The 21,386-nt window shown below is 43.6% G+C and overlaps 2 protein-coding genes across 2 annotated transcripts in view; both read left to right on the top strand.

Annotated features, from left to right (window-relative positions):
* Positions 1–287: 287 nt before the first annotated feature.
* MONOS_2930 (kinesin 17) lies at positions 288–5,071 on the top strand (the record flags this gene model as incomplete). The annotated part of the gene is made up of 5 exons (XM_067872888.1): positions 288–473; positions 560–686; positions 744–1,010; positions 1,125–1,504; positions 2,157–5,071. 5 exons carry the CDS (start codon positions 288–290, stop codon positions 4,983–4,985), a joined length of 3,789 nt encoding a protein of 1,262 aa, XP_067720501.1. The 3' UTR covers positions 4,986–5,071.
* A 139-nt stretch (positions 5,072–5,210) lies between these two features.
* MONOS_2929 (putative midasin-like protein) overlaps positions 5,211–21,386 on the top strand; it is a gene marked incomplete at its 5' end in the record, with an annotated part of 26,455 nt that continues 10,279 nt past the window's right edge. The window contains 7 exons of the mRNA XM_067872886.1: positions 5,211–5,343; positions 5,406–5,592; positions 5,645–5,721; positions 5,787–6,325; positions 6,545–6,638; positions 7,016–7,592; positions 7,793–21,280. Coding sequence (XP_067720500.1) covers positions 5,211–5,343; positions 5,406–5,592; positions 5,645–5,721; positions 5,787–6,325; positions 6,545–6,638; positions 7,016–7,592; positions 7,793–21,280 — 15,095 coding nt within the window. The remainder of the gene's footprint in view (positions 5,344–5,405; positions 5,593–5,644; positions 5,722–5,786; positions 6,326–6,544; positions 6,639–7,015; positions 7,593–7,792; positions 21,281–21,386) is intronic.

The following is a 21,386-nucleotide window of genomic DNA, read 5'->3' as shown; positions in this document are numbered from 1 at the left end:
ATCCATCACAAATTATAAGTGTCCTATTTGTTGATTTGCAAACAAATTATCCATAGTTCAGATATTCAAAATTGGATAAAGCTAATGTGTTGATTGCATCCGATTTTCAGTTTGAATTCATCCCATATTATTCTTTAAATAAATATTTTCGAACAAAACAATTCTTGCCGGTGAGAAAAAGCAATTTTTGTTTGAATGCTTTATTTATTTACAATAATTTTCTTTGGATTATTTGTGTAATAATTTTTCTATATGGCTGCTATAGAGAGTTGATAATACAAACTAAAATGGCGACAATGATACGACGCCCTTCTCCATTGCGAAAAGAAAAAGCAGCACATGAAGCCAAACAAATACAGCCAATACTCACTTTTGTCCAAAAATCAAAGAGTCCATATCCTCAAAGGACATTTGACGATATCCCAAAATCACCAAAACCTCCAAAAACTCCACAGGATCACAATGATCAATCAGTATGCATTTTTTTAACTTTTTAAGTATTTGTATTATTGCAATTTTTAATTTTTTTATTTCAATATTGTTGAATTATTTGTTTTAGAAATCAAATTTTAGAGTTATTCTTCGAGTCCGTCCTCCAATTCAAAGGGATTTTGAAGAAGGCTTCGTAGACTGCACAAAAATTAGCGATGATAATCATATCATTACCATTTCCGAAGGCGGAGTCGGTTTGATCTTTTTTACTTTATTCTGATGATTTCACCACAAATGAATTGGTTTTTCAGGACAATCGCAAAATTCAAATTCTTTTTCACCTTATGGAATGCATAGATTTTATTTTGATCAGATTCATGGACAACAAAGTGTACAATCAACAATTTTTGAATCAGCTTGCGTTCCAATTGTGGAATCTGCACTTTCTGGATATAATGCCACAATCTTTGCTTATGGCCAAACAGGAACCGGAAAAACGTACACAATGGAAGGGAAAGGAAACGATCAAGATTCAGACAGAGGAATTATTCCCCGGACAATGGAATACATTTTTAATTGTTTGAAAAAAAAATAATCAAAATTTTTAAATATTAATAATACTAATCACAATTTTTCTAAATAATAATAATAATATTAATAATTTTATTATTTTATTTTATCATAATGCACAGATGTGAATTCGCACACCGACGACTGGAACTCCTACAGCATCTCGGTGTCGTATCTGCAGATCTACAACGAGGTTATCTACGACCTGCTGGAAGGGGAAAGAGAGCGGATGTGGGACGACCGCTGGAACGACAAGGCTAGCGAAGACGGCGAAGAAGTCGACGAAGACGAGAAGAGGAGGCGGATGCGAAGGAAAGCAGAGCAGCAGAAGGAGAACGAGAAGAAGATGCGGGAGCTGAGGGAGAAAGAGCTGCAGAGGAGAAGAGAAAAAGAGTGGGAAAGAGAAAAAGTGATGAAAAAGGGGCTGACTTTGAGAGAAGACGTGAAGAGGGGCGTTTTTGTGGAGGGCCTCAGCGAGTGGAAAGTCAGCACAGAAGAAGAAGTTTGCTTCAGCTTTTGAAATTTTTATTTATTTATTTATTTATTTATTTATTTATTTATTTATTTATTCATTCATTTATTTATTTATTTATTTATTTATTCATTCATTTATTTATTTATTTATTTATTTATTTATTTATTTATTTATTTATTTATTTATTTATTTATTTATTTATTTATTTATTTATTTATTTATTTATTTATTTATTTATTTATTTATTTATTTATTTATTTATTTATTTATTTATTTATTTATTTATTTATTTATTTATTTATTTATTTATTTATTTATTTATTTATTTATTTATTTATTTATTTATTTATTTATTTATTTATTTATTTATTCATTTATTTATTTATTTATTTATTTATTTTTTGATTTTTAAAAAATGATGGAATTTATATTCTTCATTTTTTCTATTCGATTTTTGAATACTTTTTTTTCCCCTCTTTATTTTATATTGAACTTTTCACTCGTCATATGTCATTTATTTCTCTCCACTTAAAATTTTCATCATCATCATCATCATCATCATTGTCATCATCCTTCTCCTCCTTATCCAAAACGACAACATCTATGTCATTCTCATTTTCATTTTCATAATAATCGTAATCATTATCACCACCCTCCTCCTCCTTCTCCCTCTCCACAGGTCATCGAGCTTCTTGAGCGCGGCCGCGAGTCCCGAGCCTTCGGCGCCACGCGAATGAACGTGATGAGCAGCCGAAGCCACGCTGTGTTCACCATCACCATCCGCCACACACGCTTTGAGGAGATCAAAGAAGATGCAGACAGCGACGCCTTCGAAGACGATAACAACTTGCTTTTCCCTTCTCCTTCATCATCTTCCTCTTCCTCTTCCTCTTCCTCCTCTTCTCCCAGCTCCTCTGCCATCCCTTCGCCAACCACCCCTTCTACCCCTTTTCTTGTTCCCCCGCTGCGCGAGCGAGAGGTCGTGATTGTCTCCAAATTAAACCTCGTCGACTTGGCTGGCTGCGAACGAGCAGGCTATTCGCAAGTGAGTGGCGTTACCTTTGAAGAGATGAAGAAAATCAACCAGTCGCTTTCTTGCCTGGGAAACGTCGTCGCTGCACTCACTGAAAGAATAAGACCTGCCTCTTCTTCTTCTTCTTCTTCTGCCACTTCGCCTTCTTCTTCTTCCTCCTCCTCTTCCTCTTTCTCCTCTTCTTCTGGTTCTTCTTCTCCTTCTTCTTCTGTGCCTTTCTCCCCACAATCCCGCTCCCCTGCCTTCTCCTCTCGCCACTTCGAGCGCCGAACTCCACACATTCCATACAGAAACTCCAAACTGACACGTCTTCTTCAGGACTCACTGGGGGGCAACTGCTTAACACTGATGATTGCCCTCATCACCCCATCCAATGCCTCCTTCCAGGAGTCTCTTTCCACACTCAAATTCGCCTCTCGCGCGAAAAACGTGAGGAACACACCGAAGATCAATGAAGAGGAGATCGGAGGATCAAAGAAGCCGTCGGAGGAAGAGAGGAAGCGAATAGAGAAGATAAAAGAGGAAGAGAGGAAGAAGAGGGAGAAGCTGACGCAGAAGTACGAGGCGGAAATGGCGGAGCTTAGAGCACAGCTGAATGCGGTGAGGATGAAGAACAATGGGATTTCTGAAGCAGACGGCAATGGGATTGGAAATTCTGAAATTCAATCTATGCAACACATTGGAACTGGATCGTCATCATCATCAGCAGCAGGAATAGGAGTAGGAGCAGAAATTGAAGGAGAAGCAACCAAACAACAAACATCCTCTTCCTCTTCTTCTCTTTATTCGTCTCCCGATCTTCTTCCCACTTCTCCTTCCTCATCTCCTTCCTCTTCCCCCTCTTCCCCCAGCAGCTCCTCCGACCAGCGGAAGCTGCGTGCGCTTGTGCGGCGGCAGGCAGAGATGCTGGGCACTTTGATGCACCGCCTGACGCAGCGGGACGAGGTGATCGCGTCGCTCACAGACGAGCTGGATGAAGAGGCGCTGAGAGTGAGGGAGTGCGAGAGAGAGATGGAGAAGATGAACGTGATGATGATGCGCATGGCGTGCAAGCTGGTGGACAGAGGGATGGGTGAGCAGCTGGCGGTGGGGCCTGTAGATGCCGAAAGGGAAAGGGAAAGGGAAAGGGAAAGGGAAAGAGAAAAGGAGAGGGCGGAGAAAAGATTCTCCGAAGAAGACACGGACAGCCTTTTCTCCGCGCAGTCGATTGAGAAGCTGTCGCTCGTGCTGAAGTCGCTGCAGCCGCTGACTCCGCAGAACATGCCTGCTGCTTCTGTGTCTTTATCATCATCCTCTTCATCATCATCCTCCTCTTCTTCTGTGACTCCTTCAAATGATAGAGATGTTCTCTTGCAGCGAATAGCGTATCTTGAACACGACAACTCACTGCTGCGGCTGGCAGTGGCAGAAGCGAAGGACAAATTGCATCTGGCAGAGCGGTGGATGGAGGAGAGGGTGAACGAGATTGTGAGGGAGGAAGTGGAAGAGTGGAAGAAAAGGGAGGAGAAACAAAAGGGAGGGAAAATTTGTGTGAGGGGAGGGAGTGCAGAGAGGAAGGGAGAGGGGCTGGAGATGAAAAGGGAAGAGGCAGAAGAGGCGAGGAGCAACGAAAGCACACAAAAAATGGATGTTTTTCGGGAAGAAGACGATGCTCACATCGAAAGCCACCCAGTTTCGCCAGCAGCAGAGACTGTGCTCAGCGAAAACAGCAACTTTGGCTTTGAAGAAGAGAAAAACAAAGTCAAGAAGAAGAAGAAGAAGAAGAAGAAGAAGCTTTCTGAGGGCTCTTTGTCTCCATCCGTCTCCAGCTATCCGAATCCTTCGAATCTTCCTTCTTCTCCTCTTCCTTCTTCTTTAGCTGCTAGCACCAACCAGATTTCAGCCTCTGCTTCTCCTATCCCGTTCTTTGCCGCAAGCCCCTCACAAGCCATTTCTCCGTCTCTTTTCATCTCAGCTGGACTTACTCCAACAACAACAACAACATCATCATCATCTTCTTCTTCCTCTTTCTCAACATCCCCTTCTTCTCTACAGCCAACTCTCCCTCTCACATCACCCCAGTTCCTCCATTCACGCTCCCGTTCTTCTCCTTCTCCTTCTCTTCTTCCTCAACAACAACAGCAACAATTTCAACAAGTCCAACAACAACCTTCTTCTTCTTCTTCTTCTTCTTCTTCTTCTTCCTCCTCTTCCTCTTCTTCCTCTTTCCTTTTCGCGTCTCCACTTCCGAAACGCTCTGTTTCTTTCGTCCCTCCACTCACAAGCACAACAGCTGCCACTTCATCATCATCATCATCGTCCTCTTCTTCTCCTTATTCATCTTCTCCTCCTCTTTCTCCTACACACAGATTCCCTTCTTCACCCACACAGAATCACCTCGCTTCATATCAAGACCCGTTCGCCTTCTCTCCTTCATCAACTTCGTCTTCCTCTGCTCGTCCTTCTATTCCACGTTCACCATATTCTTCTCATTGAAATCCATTTTCTAGTTTCTTCATTGCTTTATTTTTTTTGAACTTTGTGTTATACCAACAGAAATTTCTGTTAATTGCTAACAACTCGTTGTATTTAAATGATTTTATTCTTTTCACACTATTTGCTTATTTTATTTTTGCTGTTGAGCGAATTATCATGTAACATTTTCGTGTTATTCATGTCATCCTAAAATTAAAAAGGGCACTTGATCGAGGTTTTGATTAAATGTTTTTTTTAGATAGTCGAAGCCGTTTTAATTACATATCATTCAATTCAATCGGAACGAACCTTATTTTTGCTACAAAGCAAGGATTTGGATTTAATCGAACAAGCGACGGACATCAGGCTTTTCATGTCCGTATGTATAACAGTTTTCTTCAAGCTAAAATTATCCTGTATAATCAATTAATAATTTTACAGAACAAAGATACAATGTAAGCATGGCAGAGCAATTGTTTGGGACAAAACTTGTGGCATATGCTACAACAATTAAAAAAGAAGGAAAAACATTTTATGCACTTGTATGTGTTGATGTTGAAAAGGATAACGTACTCGGATGCGTATATTTTACTATTCCAATCGTTTCAATAAAAATGAATCAAGCAAGGTTCGAATTTTCAAAAAATTTGAAATGAGTGTCAATTTTACTATTCGAAAAGAATTGTTGTTGTTTTTGAGTCATGTATCCTTATTTTCTCTTTAGCGGATCTAAAGCCAATAGCACGTATTGAAATGAGTATGTAATGTCATGAAAATTTATTCTATCATTGTTTATTCAACAAAATTTGAAAATTATTTTAGAAACTGATATCTTTACAAGCTCAAATGTAGATTTATCAAATCTTCATGGTGATAAAGATCTTCCATTTAGATGTCCAAGAAATTGCTTAGCGATTCCATTGACAAAAGAACAATCACTTATTGCACTGATTGATTTGCAAGACCAGTCATTGAGAACATTATGTAAATCAACCAGCGAGACATTTGCAAGTGAAGAAAATGACGGACTGAGAAGTGAAATAGACGGGATTCCAGGAATAATGGTGAAGCTGACAATGTCGTGGAATCCCGAATACGAAGAGGAAGAGGAAGAGTATGAAGAAGAAGAAGAAGAAGAAAGAATGCCTGAAACGATTCCAACGTGTGTGATAGATGAAGAATTTATTAAGCTTGTGTCACCAAAGCCTAGCGACTCATCGACAAACAGCAGCAGCTCCGGAGCTCCGTCCACGTTTATTCAGACGTCGCTTCCGCTCTACGTAATAGCTGCCCACAACCATCCTTTGCAGATCATTCGTTTCAGCAGAGACGGTGCGTTGTTTGCAACTGCTTCATCTGATGTATGAAACGACCTTCATAACTAACGCATGTCGTTTTCATTTTCTTTATATTTCCCACTTTAATAAATTCGATTATGATGCATTTTTGATTGTATTTTTTTCGTTTTTTATGTGTTTTTCTTTCTTTCTTTTTTTAAAAATTAACCTTTCATTTTCTATTTCTTTTTTAAATAATTTCTATTTTTGATAACTTTTTGTAACATATCTCCTTGAAAACAGGGCAAATATGCCAGAGTGTGGTCGACAGACACAGGAGAGCTCAAAGTGACTTGCAGACGCTCGTCTCAACTCGGAAAGCCTGTTCAAGTGAAAAGTGTGTTGAAGATCTCTCTCTCTCTCTCTCTCTCTCTCTCTCTATCTATCTATCTATCTATCTATCTATCTATCTATCTATCTATCTATCTCTATCTCCCTCTTTCTCTCTCTCTCTCTCTCTCTTTCTTTCTTTCTTTCTTTCTCTCTCTCTCTCTCTTTTTTTTTCCCCATTACTGGATTCATATTAATATATTAATACTTACCGCTTGAAAATTTCGTTTCTCTTCTTCAAAAAATGAAATATGCTGAACTCATTTTCTTTCATTCATTCTTGCTTGCTTTCTTGTTTTCCCCGTTCTATATTCGCTCTGACATTACTCTCTTCTTTTTCTTTTTCTCTTTTTCTCTTTCCTTTTTTTTTTTAATCCCATTCAGATTTGTCTTTCTCAACGGACAACCGCTTTCTTGCCATGACAAGCACAACTCCAACCATCCACATCTTCCAACTCCCTGTCATTCCTGAGCTTCCTTCATCTGCTGCTGACGATGATTCATCATCATCATCTTCTTCTTCCTCTTCCTCTTCCTCTTCCTCTTCTTCAACATCTCCTTCTTCCACCACTTCAGTTCCATCTTCTCCCTCTTCATCTCCCTCTGATTCATCCACCCCTTCCTCCTCTCCGCCTTCCTCAGCTTCTTCTCCAGATACACAGGCCAAATCTTCATCATCTCCAGAAATCGAAAAGAAATCCCCTCCTTCGTCCACAAGATCATTTTTCCAGCAGCTAACAACAGCTCCCCTAAGAGCCGCAAACAAAGTAGTTGCTCTTTTCAGAACACCCAATGCCCCAGACATCGACAACTTTACGCAAATCAACACAGCCGAGTACAAACTGCAGGACACATCATCAATCACTTCATTTTCCAGTTCGGATGGGCAGACTCTCCTTCATATTGCGTTCACTGATGGAACTGTTAAGACATTTATTCTTCCTCATGAAGCACACACAAAGTGCGAAGTGCTGCAAACAAGATCTTTTCTTCAGTAATGTTTTATTAGACTATTTTTCTTTTGCATGTTTTTTGGCAACCATGCATCTTTTGTTTGATTTTTTTTTATTTTGTGATCAAAACCATTTTCAATGTAATCTTATCCATTATTTTTCTATTTTTCATCACTTTTTTAAAAAGCTAATTTTTGATGAATCAAAGAGGAAAATCACAAAAATCAGTTTTTATACAAACACCAACATCATTAAAGAATTTGCTATCATTATCTGCAGCATGTGGTTGTCCTCTACTTCATCAGAAATCAGAAAAACAATTATCTGAGATAATTGTCAAAGATACAGATGAATCAGAATTAGAACAGAAATTAATCAAGCCAACATTAGTTTGTGGACCTCCAGGATGTGGAAAATCACTTCTTATACAGGAACTAGCAGAAAGAACGCACAATCATTTAATAACATTGTTTTTGAGTGATCAATCAGACGCAAAAGATCTGCCAGGCTCATATATTTGCACAGATGTTCCTGGGGTATTTGAGTGGCAGACAAGCTTAATTACTAATTCTGTGATAAATGGATATTGGCTTGTTCTTGAAAATGCTGATCATTTATCATCTGATGTTGTCGCTACATTGACACCTTTGTTCGAAACACGGAAATTACTTATTCCGTCACGTGGTGAAGAATTCCATGCACATCCTTCGTTTCGTTTGTTCTTCACGGTAACCACAGGAGAAAGTTCTTCATTAGATATCTCAAGAAACTTAGTAACTTCATTGATCGAAAAGCATTCAACAACTGTAATGCTTACTCAACTTCCATCAAAAGAATTAGAGACTGTTGTTTCACAGAGATTTCCTTCTCTAAGTGGAATGAGCAAAAAATTACTTCGTGATTACTTTAATATTCTGAACAGCATATCAGAGAAAAATGATGGAAAGCTAGAAGATGAGAAAAAGAACGAAAAGAAAACACAGATAACTTCTTTAGAATTAATGGGAAGACCCATGACGCTTCGAGATATGTTCAAATGGTTTACTCGTCTTAATGCCGTCGCCAAGCAGAATGAAGGAAGAGAGCCAGAAAGAATCGTGGATCTGATGTCGAAGCAATGCGCGGACTACATTTTTGGTTTCGTTCCAGCATCTTCCCCTTTTTCTTCTGTCTGCTTGAAGCACCCTCGATCAGCTCATTCATCCGAATTGTACAGCTTGTCACAGTTACAAATGGCATTTTCATCATCATCATCTTCTTCTTCAACTTCTTCTTCTTCTTCTTCTTCTTCTTCTTCTTCTTCTTCAACGTCTTCCTCATCCAAGCGATATCGCATTCCATTCGCGCGCACCCCATCCTCTCTGCGGATGCTGGAGCACGTGAGTGGCTGTGTGATGTCGTCAGAGGCTGTCCTGCTTGTAGGTGAGACGGGAACAGGCAAAACGTCCACCGTGCAGCAGCTGGCGGCGATGATGGGCAAATCGCTGCTGGTGCACAACCTGAGCATCCAGAGCGACGCGTCTGATCTTTTTGGCGGGTTCCGCCCGGTCTCAATGGACAGACTCATCCAGCCGCTGATTGAGAGCTTCCGGGAGCTGTTTGTGGAGTGCTTTGACCAGACACAAAATGCAGGGTTTTTGAACAACCTGAGTGCGACGTTTGAGAAGAGGGAGTGGATCACAGCTGTTCATATGATGAAGGCAGCGTGTGTGTTGTATGCGCAGCGAAAGGAGAAGGAAAGAGAAAGAGAGAGAGAGAGAAGAGAAGGCAAAACAGATTCTTCATCAGTCTCACTTGATGATGATGACAATGAAGCGAAGCAGCAAAATGAAGAAGAAAATGAAAAAGAGCTTGCAATCCCACAAAAATGGTCGTCTTTTCGTGTTCGTTTGGAGAAAATCGAGCTTCAATTGATTGATGCCATGCCTAATTCATCACAATCGACAGGAACATCTTCAGAAGCAACAAAAGAACACAAGAAAAGGAAAAGCAGCAAAAGACACAAAGATAACGAAAGCATAACACAATCATCATCATCATCTTCCTCCTCATCAAACTCCCTCTCCTTCGGCTTCTCCTTCATCGAAGGTGTTCTTGTGCGTGCCTTAAAGGAAGGCCACTGGCTCCTCCTCGACGAAATCAACATGGCCTCCCCAGAGACGTTAGAGCGACTGCACGCCATTGCCGAGTCGCCCAATGGAACCACATGGCTCTTTGAGCGGGGGGACACACAGCCCATCCAGCGGCACCCGGACTTCCGCCTCTTCACTTGTATGAATCCTCCAGGGGACGCAGGAAAGAAAGCTCTACCTGCGCTGCTGCGGTCGAGGTTCACAGAGTATTATGTGGAGGAGATGACAGACGAGAACGAGCTGACGAAGCTGTGTGACAGCTACCTGAGGGGAGACCAGGCCACAGGGAATGAGTCACCTCTGACCATCTCCCAGCACTCTGCCCAGCTGTATCTGCATCTGAGACAGCTTGCTGCTTCCGGGCAGCTGGCAGACAACGCGGGGAAATCGCCGCATTTCTCACTCAGAACGTTGTGCAGGGCACTGCAGCATGCTCGTCTTGCAGTCAGGAAACCGGAGTTTTTTGTGGACAAGAAGCCACTCTATGGACAGATGCAGGCTCTTTATGACGGATTCATGATGCTCTTTGCGTCTCCGTTGTGCGATGCGTCACAGGCAGTGGTGGAGAAGGCAATCAGAGAAAGATTTACACCTGACGAAGAGAAGAAGAGGAGCAAAGCAATGCTCATCAAAGCATCCTCTGCACTCTCAACAGCGTCTGCCTCTGCCTCAGCCTCATCCACGTTCTCTTTGATAATGACTAACGGGCTGATTGAAGTGGATGGCATCTACATCCGCATGGGAAAGGACCCACAGATCATCGACCCAGACTACGTGGTCACTGAAACCGTGCGGAAACACCTGAAGGAGGTGTGCCGGGCGGTGTCTGTGTGCAGTTTTCCTGTTCTGCTTGAAGGAGAAACCTCAGCCGGAAAGACAGCAATGATTGAATACCTCGCCAATCTCACGGGACACTGCTTCGTAAGGATCAACAACCACGAGCAGACAGATATCCAGGAGTATCTGGGGGGTTATGCCTCCAACAGTGATGGTTCCTTCTCCTTCCACGAAGGGCCTCTTGTGCAGGCGATGCGGAGAGGGTGGTGGGTGGTGCTGGATGAATTGAACTTGGCACCAACGGATGTGCTGGAGTCACTTAACAGGCTGCTCGACGACAACAGAGAGATCTTTATACCAGACACTGGGGAAGTGGTGCAGTGTCACGAGGACTTTATGCTCTTTGCCACACAAAACCCAGCGGGGCAATACGGAGGCAGAAAAGTGCTGTCACGTGCTCTGAGAAACCGTTTTGTGGAGATTCGGTTTGACTCACTGCCAAAGGAAGAGCTGGTGCAGATTCTGCAGAAGCGGACGGCGATTCCGCAGAAGCAGAGCAGCCAGCTGGTGGATATAATGAAAGAGTTGGAGAGGAAAAGAAGCACAGAAAAAGTGTTTGCGGGGAGGGCGGGGCTGATCACGCTGAGAGATTTGTTCAGATGGGGGTATCGGTCAAAGAATGACTATATCAGGTTTGTTAGAAGATCGCCAATGGAAGGAGAAGGAGAAGGAGAACAAGAAGAAGAAGCAAAGCGAATGGAGAAAGAGAGAAAAGAAGCTGTTTCTTCATTCACTCCGCAGCATCTGACACGAACATTGGACACAAACACATTTCTGGCAAGAGAAGGGTTCTATTTGTTGGGAGAGCGGCTGAGAGAAGAAGAAGACAGGAGAGTGGTGAAGGAGACGATTTGGGAGCTGCTGAAGCCGAACTTGTCAAAAACAGACACGACAGATGGGCTTTTGTATGATACAGCAGAGGGATGGCCAAGGTTTAAGCAGATTAGCTTGGATACGAAAGCTGAGAGGAAGCAGAAGAAAGAGAAGGAAATGAAAGAGAAAGAGAAAGAGAAGAAGGAGAAGGAGAATGCAAAGATGAAAAATGCAGCAGCCGAATCAGCTTCTTCGTCAAACAGCACAGCCAACCTCACCAGACTCACCAAATCTGACAACTTTCTGAAGGAAAACATGTCTTCCTTCCTGCTCGCCAACTTCCCCAAACTCAGTCTGCTTCTTCGTTGCAGTGTTGGTCAATGCAGCATTGAAGACCTGCCTCCTTCCCTTCGCCCCTTCGCTTCCATCGCATGGACACCCTCTTTCACCCGCCTGTTTGTGCTCGCTGCCCGCTGCTATGTGGCTGGGGAGGCCTGTCTGATTGTTGGGGAGACAGGGTGTGGGAAGACAACAGTGGTGCAGTTGCTATCAGCACTGACGGAACAGCCGCTGCAGACGGTGAACTGTCATCAGTCGACAGAAGCAGCGGATCTGTTGGGGTCGCTGCATCCGGTGAGGACACGATCAGAGGATGAGAAGAGGTTGAGGGAGAGCTTGGTGGAGTTTTTGGAGGAGAGGAGGAAGGAAGAGGAGGAGAAAATGGAGAAGGAGAAGAAAGAAGAGGAGGAGAAAGAAAAGGAAGAGGCGAGATTAAAGGAAGAAATGAAGATGAAGGAAGAAGGAGAAGGAAAAATAGAGGAACAAAGAGAAATAGAAAGAGAAGAAAAGAAGAAGAAAGAGAGAATAAGTTCATTCACGTTGAATGGAAATGAAACACTGGATCAGCTGATTGCAATATTTGAGAGGGAATATCCAGAAACACCTCAAACACAAGATGCTTCATCAACTTCATCATCTGCTTTATCATCATCAACATCAAAAGATTCACAACCAACAAACCCCTCCAATCAATCCAAAACATCCTCAAACTCCGTCAACAACACTCAAAACCCATCCACTTTCCTCTCCCCCACTCTCCCCCAGCTCATCTCCTCCCTCCACACCCGAATCGCCCACCGCCGTGTCCTCTTCGAGTGGAACGACGGGCCCTTAGTCTCTGCCATGAAACAAGGTGACTGCTTCCTCATAGATGAGATCGCCCTCGCCGACGATGCTGTTCTTGAACGCCTCAACCCTGCCCTTGAAACCACACGCACTATCGCTTTGACCGAAAAAGGAGGGCTTTCTTTAGAAGTTGTCCATGCGAAACCAGAATTCCGCCTCTTTGCTACAATGAACCCCGGGGGAGACTTCGGAAAGAGAGAATTAAGTCCTGCACTGCGCAGTCGGTTCACTGAAATCTGGGTTCCCCCCTCAAACAGCGACGAGGAGGCCATCGAAATCATTGGCAGGCAGATCGACGGGAAGATGAACCCGCTCTTTGCAAATATGCTTGTCTCGTTCTTCAACTACTTCAAAAGACTGTGCACGCTGAATCAGAGCGACCTGGACTTCATGGGCAATCCAGAGCCTTTCTTTCCTCCTTCAGCTTCATCTTCATCTCCTTCCTCTTCTCCTTCTCCCTCTCCTTCAACTTCTCCCTCTTCTCCTTCTTCTTCTGATCCCCTCACCACCCCCATTGAAGGCCAGTCCCACCGCACCCTCTTCCACCGCATCTCCCTCACCATCCGCGACTTGATAGGCGCTGCTCTGTTTATGACATCCACACACAACCGCCTGGGCGATGCAGGCGCCTTTGTCCATTCTCTTTCGCTGACTCTTCTTGACGGCTTGGCTGTCCGCACGGGTTGGGGAGAACAACGCTGCCTGCAACTGAAAGAGATCTGCTGCCATTCAATCATCCGGACGTTGTTTGCAAAGAAAGTGAAACAGATGAAAAGTGACTATGAGAAGTACAAGTCGTATGATGCGATGCTCACAGCGTATGTGGCACATCCAGTCAGACTGCTAGACACAACATTGTTCAGAGCCACTCCCAATCTGCAGCATCTTCTGCATTGGCAGTCGGATGAGGAGAAGGAGAAGGAGAAGGGAAGGATGGAGGAGGAGAAAGATTCTTCAGCTTCTTCTTCTGATGCTGTTTCTGAGGGATCAGAAGAGCGTCCAATGGTTCTTGCTGAAGAAGACAAGGAAGAATCTTCAACTTCTTCTTCTTCTTCTTCTTCAGAAACATCAAAGCAATTGATTGGAATGTCTCCATTCTTCATTGAAATTGGGCCAAACCCTCTTTTTGCCTCGTCTCTCATGCGCGTCACTGACTATGATGGGATCATTCAATCAATCGACGACTCGTCCCATTCTTCTAATTCTTCTCTTCCTTCTCTCTCTTTCTCTCTGAATTCCCAAACAACCTCACTGAATCTCTACCGCCTCCTCCGCGCTCTCCAGTTGAAACGCCCTGTTCTGCTGGAAGGGTTCCCCGGTGTAGGCAAAACTAGCCTTGTGTCAGCGCTTGCAAAGGCCTGTGGCTACTCTCTCACTCGAATCAACCTCTCTGAACAGAGCGAGATTTCCGACTTGTTCGGAGCAGATGCCCCGACTGAGAAAGCTGGTGTGTTTGCGTGGACTGACGGAGCATTTTTGCAAGCAGCCAGGAGAGGCGAGTGGGTGCTGCTTGATGAGCTCAATTTAGCCCCACAGCCTGTGCTGGAAGGGCTGAACACGTGCCTCGACTACAGAAGAGAGATCAATGTGCCACAGCTGGGCTTGTCTATGAAGCTGCCGGAATCCTTCAGGGTGTTCGCTGCACAGAACCCGTATTCACAGGGAGGAGCAAGAAAGGGACTGCCCAAATCATTCCTCAACAGATTCACATCTGTCTACGTGGAGAAGATGAAGTCTGCCGACTTTCTGTTCATTGCATCGTCGATGTACCAGCAGATACCCCCCGAGATCATCAAGCAGATGGCGTTGTGTGTGTCTCGTATTGATGCTGAGACGCTGAACGGTACGATGGGCGAGAAGGGCGCGCCGTGGGAGTTCAACCTGCGTGATCTGATGCGCTGGTGCGAGATGGCACTCGACTTCTGCGCCAACCCTCCTGCAACCCAGCCGCTTTCTGCTCCACAGGCTATCACAGCTGTCTCTGTCGCATTCACATCCATCTTCTACCAGCGCTTCCGCACAAGCGCCGATAGAGCTGCTTTGCTTCAGTGCTTCCGCGATGCGTTCGGCTTCTCGTTTGCACCTGATCTGTTCCCCCGCTTTGAAGAGACCGCCACACATCTTGTTGTGGGCGTTGATTCTCTCCGCAAGCGCCCGTTCATCCACCCATCTTTAGCCCAGCAGTCTCTCTCATCCACCATCCTCCTCTCTCCTTTGGCCTTCCCTCTATCTGCACTCATCCGTGCTGTGCGCACAAAGCAAGTGGCTATCATCACGGGGCCGTCTGGTGTGGGCAAGACAGCTCTTGTGCGCTTTCTGGCACAGAAGAGCAACGCTGTTCTGAGAGAGATGTCGCTCTCTGCCTCGTCTGACGTGTCCACACTGATCGGCGGCTTTGAACAGGTTGATGTGTCGAGGCACGCCTCGGCAGCAGTAGCAGCCACAGAAGCAGCAGTTGAGTGGGCAGTACAAGGACTGAAGATGATCATGTCGCATTCACAGGAGACACTCAATGAACTGCAGCATTCGTCAATTAATGATGCATTTGGTGATATTGATCATATTGCTTCCAGTGGGAGTTCAATCTCTGAAGAAGATTTGGAGTCTTCAAAGATTCATTTTGATGACAAAGCAAGCGTATTTGGTGATGTTGATGAGAAGTTTGATGCACGTATTCACAAAGTTCAGTCTATTATTGATGAATGCTCACGATGTGTTTCAGATGTTTCGTTGATATCATCCCAACTTATCTCATCGCTCAATGATATTAGCAATGCCACTGCATCAAACCAGCAGTCTGGAGCACGATTAGAAAATGACTCAAAAGCATTTGTAGATTCATGGAACAGTACAGCCAAGTTGATTCATTCAATGTGCAACGATGGACATTCAATAGAAGGTGCATCCTCAAATGCTCACCAAACACTCAATCAGCAAAAGCTGTCTGAAGCTAATTCAAGTGAATGGCTTGACTGCTTAAGCATTGGTGGCTCATATCCTTCTCATAACAATTTCCAGACACTGCTCCATCTGCACCAGCTGAGCCGTCCTTCACTCGCCTCACTCACTTCTTCTTGTGCTCTTATCTCGTCTCTCTATTTGTCTCTCCGAAAGAACCTTGCTTCACACAGCGCTTTGCAATCTCTTATTACCACACCTTCAACCGCTGGTCTTTTTGAGTGGGTTGATGGTATTCTTGTTCAAGCACTCATAAACGGCGACTGGCTGCTGATTGACAATGTCAACTTGTGCAGCCCTACAGTTCTGGACAGGTTGAATCCACTTCTCGAACCAGACACACAAGGAATACTCGAGATCACTGAGCAAGGAATTGGATTCTTTGAAGATTTAGAAACAAAGAATAATGCTGCAATTAATGCTTCTTCTTCTCCTCCTTCTCCTTCTTCTTCTTCTAAAGACGAAGAAACTGAAACTAATTCTACAAGTAAAGTTAAAATGGGCACACGAAAAGTGAAGGCGCATCCGAACTTCCGGCTGTTCTTCACAATGGATCCGAGGTTCGGAGAAATCTCGCGTGCTATGAGAAACAGAGGCATTGAGATATCGCTTCTTCACTGGGACGAGTTCTATCGCAGCGCTGCTGAGGTCAAGAGAGACACAGAGTTTATGACAAATGCATCCCATTTGAGTAAAGTGAAATCATCTGACTCTTCTTCTGCTTCTGCCTCTGCCTCTTCTGGTTCTCAATCAAATACATCAATAGTTCCATCAGAGCCAATTGTTATTGACGATTCAAACGACAGTGAGGCTTTGGCATCTGAAGTGAAGTCCAATGGAAGCATTGGATTTATTGATCTATTTTTAAGAACCTTCTCTCTATTCCAACCAAGTGTGGCCTTTTCCGACATGATTCTATCTCATCCGCTTGTGACATCATCTTCCTTTGCTATTTCTCACTCCAAAGAAGGCGGCAGGCATCCTTCATACACTCTCCTGCACGACTCCATTCAGATCCTGAACCAAGCCGGAATCGGTGGAATGGACATCCCATTGCGCATGAGCATTCTTTACATTCTGCTTCTCCAAAGAATGCCCCCTTCTACCCCTCTTTTCCGCACTTTCAACCCGCGTTTCCTTCGACACTGGGCGGATCGCCTCCAATCCATTCTTATCACAAGCCCTCAGCTTCCATTTGTGGAGACACTGAGAGATGCAATGGTACTCACATTCTTCCCTGGTCTAAGTGTGAACAATGGAACAGGGAAAAATTCTTCATCTTCTTCTGCTTCTTCTTCTTCTTCTGATGTTCCAGTAGAAGAATCACCTGATCCTGTTCCTTCACATTCAGCTATTCTCAGCAATATGACAAGCAAGCATTCTTTCTCTTTCCATTGTCAGTGCACCATCAAATGCCCATGTGCTCGTGCTCATCTTAGGACACAGAAGAAGCAACAGATGGATGAGGATGGAAAAGAAAGCAAGGAAAGCACACAAACAGTCTCAATCAGATCTGGGCATCTTCACAGATGTCATTGCTACGTCTCGTGGCTGTTAGAGATGGAAAAGCTGTGCTCTGAAATGGCTGATAAGTGCAGCTCAATGGAAGATCTTGCTCTGTGGCTGAATAAGTGTTTTAATGTCTTATTCTTCCCGTATCAGCTGGCTGTTGACAAAAATCCAGCAATCATCAATAAAAGAAAGTCAAAGAAGAAAGCAACACAACAACAAGAAGAACCCTGTCCGTGCTGTGTGCTTAGCATCATGAATCATTCAGCATCACTCACAGCGAACAGAACAGAGCTTGTTGAACAATATCTTTTCTCTGACTCTGTGGAGTTATTGCAGCATCTGATGGATCCATCCAGCAATGGCAACACAATTACCTCCAAACTGCACCAGATTCGCCCAGCTTTTGCTGGTCTGTCTGTTGAACGAAGGATAAAGACAACAGAAGAGACAGCTATGGACTTACAGATCAATCGTATTCGGAGAGTTATAGCTCCTCTTGTTGTCGCAGTGAAGTCTGCTGCTTCTCTGAATGATTGGCTCAACTGCACAAAGCAGTCATCTCTGACATTTGTAATTGCTGACTGTCTGAGCTCAATGTCATTGCATGACCTGCCTTTGCTATCATCCGTGTTTAATTCCACAGTCAATACATATAGCAATACTAATTCAATAGAAGAAATGAACTCTTCACTATGTTTATCATCATCATCAGACAAGATGATGCTAAGTGCAGTTCCACGGACTGAACATTCAAAAAGCAAGTATTTGAACAATTTATCTTCATTTTTTTATTTCCTATCGGTCAATGCTGCATCTTCAAAATCGTCAGTTCCTTCCTCTATTACCACAAATTCAAATAACTTTGTCAATATTGCCTGTTCCATCTTCTCTCATTTCATCGACCAGCGCCGTCGAGTCTTAGCAAAACTGCAGCTCAGAGAAACTTTATCATCTCTGTCCAAAAGAGAGACGTTTGACGTGACTGGCTTTGCTGATTCAACTCAATTAGAAGCAGTCAATACACACAAGGAGATCTCCTTTGAAAACAGCATGCCTCTGAATATTTCCAAGTATCATCAAGCTGTTGTCTCTTATGCATTACAGCATCCTCTTGAGCCTGTGGCCAGCAAAACAAGCAAGTTTCCACAGTTCCTCTCCTTCACATTGGCTCATCTGTCATTCAGGACTGTTCAGTTTCTGCAACTCTACATCTTGTTCTTCTTTGTTGTGCCTTTGCATTTGATGTCTGAGCCTCAAAGATCGGAATATGATAATCACAGATTGATTCTCTCGCCTCTTCAACAATCTTTTCTATTGGCCACATTATCTGAACGATCAAAGAAGGATAAAAGCGGAACAAGAGTCCAGCCAATCTTCAGTTCCAATTCATCCTCATCTTCATTCCCTGTGAGCTATTTCGATAGTCTGAGTTCAGCTGTCGATCAAGCAAAAATGGAATCATTACGGGAACTGTGCAATCTTTCTCGAATGACAGAACAGACCGAAGAGCCAACATCAAAGAAAAAGGGAAGGAAAAACGGACAAATGAAAGAGAAAGGCGAGCAACAAAGTGAAATGTCCTGGTGGAAGAAAGTGGATGTGACATCGTTGCTGAGGCGATCGGCAGATGTCTGCCAATTTGTGTGGCCGTTCATGACTCACATGACGCTTTTCACACTCATAATGATATCACACGATCCATTCTGGTATCTTCAATCAAAAATGGAGCTGTCGTTCAGACCAACCGCAGAACCAAAGGACTCAATGCCAATGCCACAGCTTTCTCGACTTGTAACTGTATTGAATTACATGTGGAACCTGCTGATGAAAAGCTCCAATGGCAGAAAAACAGGTGTTAATGGAAGCCTTGAGGAGGAGGAAGAAGGCGATGATGAAAACGAGGAATACTTCCCGATTGATTCTTTCAGTCGTTGCGTTGCGCTGGCTGTGCGATGCCTCCACTCATTCATGGATTTCTCTGGCAAAAAGCAAAGTTCCGATCATTTGATTATGACAAACGAACTGAAGATCAGCTGTCCTTCACTCTTCGAAACAATAGGAACTGTATTGAATGTGCTGTTTGATGATCAATTGATGGAAGATGAGACGCAGAAAAGCAACTCTGATTCTTTATACCATCCAATTGCACGAGCATTTTCAATGGGAAAGAGTTATTTGTGGAAGGCTAATGCTTCTGCGAATACATCAAAGAAACTGTCAAAGACTGAAAAGATCGTTCAATCTCTTCCAAACACTGTATCATCATTGTTTATTTCACAATTTATTTCAACTCTCATTCGCCGTTTTGCTGCTGCTGAAGCGCAGAAATCTTCATTTGGAACAGCAAAAACAGAAGATGATGAAATGCTTGAGCAGACAGAGTCTGACAAGATTGCTTCACTCCTTATTCAGTTGGTGGTGCCTCCAAAGAAAGCAGCAAATGTACTTTCGGAAGAGGAAGTAATTGAAGATACTTCAAGTTCTGCTAAAAAACTACCGTTGACTGTTCAATTCCACAATCTAACCTCTCTTTTCTCATCATGGCACGATATGATAACTTCTCTTTCCGATTCAGAATACAGTGTTTCTTCATTCTCTTCTTTCCTTTCGGAGCAAGCACAAATGGCACAGGCAGCCTCAGGCATAACATCATTCCGTACAAGTGATGTTGATCAACTAGCCAACTTGCTTATTCCATTGTACTCAAGAATCCTTCAATCAAGTTCACAGACATCAATTCCATTCTACACATCTGCTGCTCTTTCGTCAGTCGCATCGTTGAATCCACTCCTTGAGTCGCACATCACAGCTGACAATGTGTCACTTTCTGTAGCTACTGCTATGCCTGTCTCTGTACGCCATCTCTTCCGACAGATTCCGTATTTCCTGGCAGCTTTTTCAATCATATCTTTGGCTGCTACCCGCTCTTCTGCCTTGTTCTCTGGTCGCCCATCTTTTGCTTCCTTGTCTCTGCCGCGCATTTTCACCTCGTTTGTCGTTCCGTCATCAGTCAGACAGATTATTGCAGAAGGAAGAGCAACTGTTCTGCTGTCTTCGAGAAAGAACGCATATTTCAATGAAAGCGGAGAATCGAATGATAACTCTGCTGAACAAAAGGACGAACAACTCAAAGCGCTCCTTTCCACACTCCTTTCAGTCGTACCGACTCATCTTGCTTCGTCACTTCTGTTCCCTCAAATATCTGCTCTGCCTCCATCTCTACCTGCAGAGCCTACTGATCATCGTCTTGTTCACGTTGCTGACAGCAACAGTGTGATCCAGCAGCTCCGTCAGCACGAAAGAACAACTCGCCCACATCCTTCTCTGTTTATTCAAGTGTTGGGATTGGCAGCACCACTTCCTGTTCTTTCAGCAGAAAAAGACGGAAGTGTAACATCTGTTGCACCCCAGGAAACGCAGCCTCTGAAATACAATCCATCTTCATTGACAACTGGACTGTCACTTATGTCACTGTCAAACTATCTGGTAGGAAAGGATATTCTTGTTCAATTGTCTGAAGTATCAGCTGCATTGAACACACTCACATCTCTCTTGAGCATCAGGCATTCGATGGCTAATACTTCAAAAGAGGAGAGAGATTTGAACTCAATCGATGCAACCATTTCATCTCATGTTCGAAATGAGTTGTATCCACGCTGCATTGATTTATTTGGTACTTTGCTGCCTTCATCTCAAAAGAAACAGAAAAATAAGGCTTTATCAGAGCAATTGAAGCGAAAATGGGTTTCTCTCTCACTGCGCCTGAAAGCTGGACCAATTTGGGGAATAATTGGACCTTCTCTTAAACAAAGGAATTCTTCCTCAATGGTGCTAATCCCAACATCTCTTTGTGGCTCGAATCTTTCGAATGCATTTCAGTCAAGTGGCAACAGCAGCGCAGATGATGCACTTCTGTTCGGAGATGATTCAATCGATACACTCGCAACGATTCTGCAGATGGTTATTTGGATTTTGGATAAGAGCAACGATTCTTCTCAGATGCAAGTGGCAGAATTGATGGAGTCTGAAGAGATCCTGCGATGGAGTTCAGACGTGGTTTCAACAGTACTGGGACTGCATCTGTCGTCTTTATCCTCTCCTGAAATGGAAGAGACGATTGCCTGTCTCACATCTTCTATCCACAAAGAAACACTCAGAAAGAGTCAATCAATGCGAACAACATCTGATAGGGATGTTACTGCTGCTGTAGCTAAGATAATAGCGGAGCAGCCAATTGCTGACATCAGAGCGCGAAGAGTGTTTGTGTCTCGTCTCTTATCTTTCATGCTGCTGAAGCAGAATAAATCAAGGAACAGCCAATTCAGCACTCGAAACACAAACTGCATACACTCATTTTTGATGAAC

The sequence above is a fragment of the Monocercomonoides exilis genome (assembly GCF_001643675.1).
Source record: "Monocercomonoides exilis strain PA203 chromosome Unknown scaffold53-602328, whole genome shotgun sequence".
Lineage (NCBI taxonomy): Eukaryota > Preaxostyla > Oxymonadida > Polymastigidae > Monocercomonoides > Monocercomonoides exilis.
This window is presented reverse-complemented; position numbering and strand designations above follow the sequence as displayed.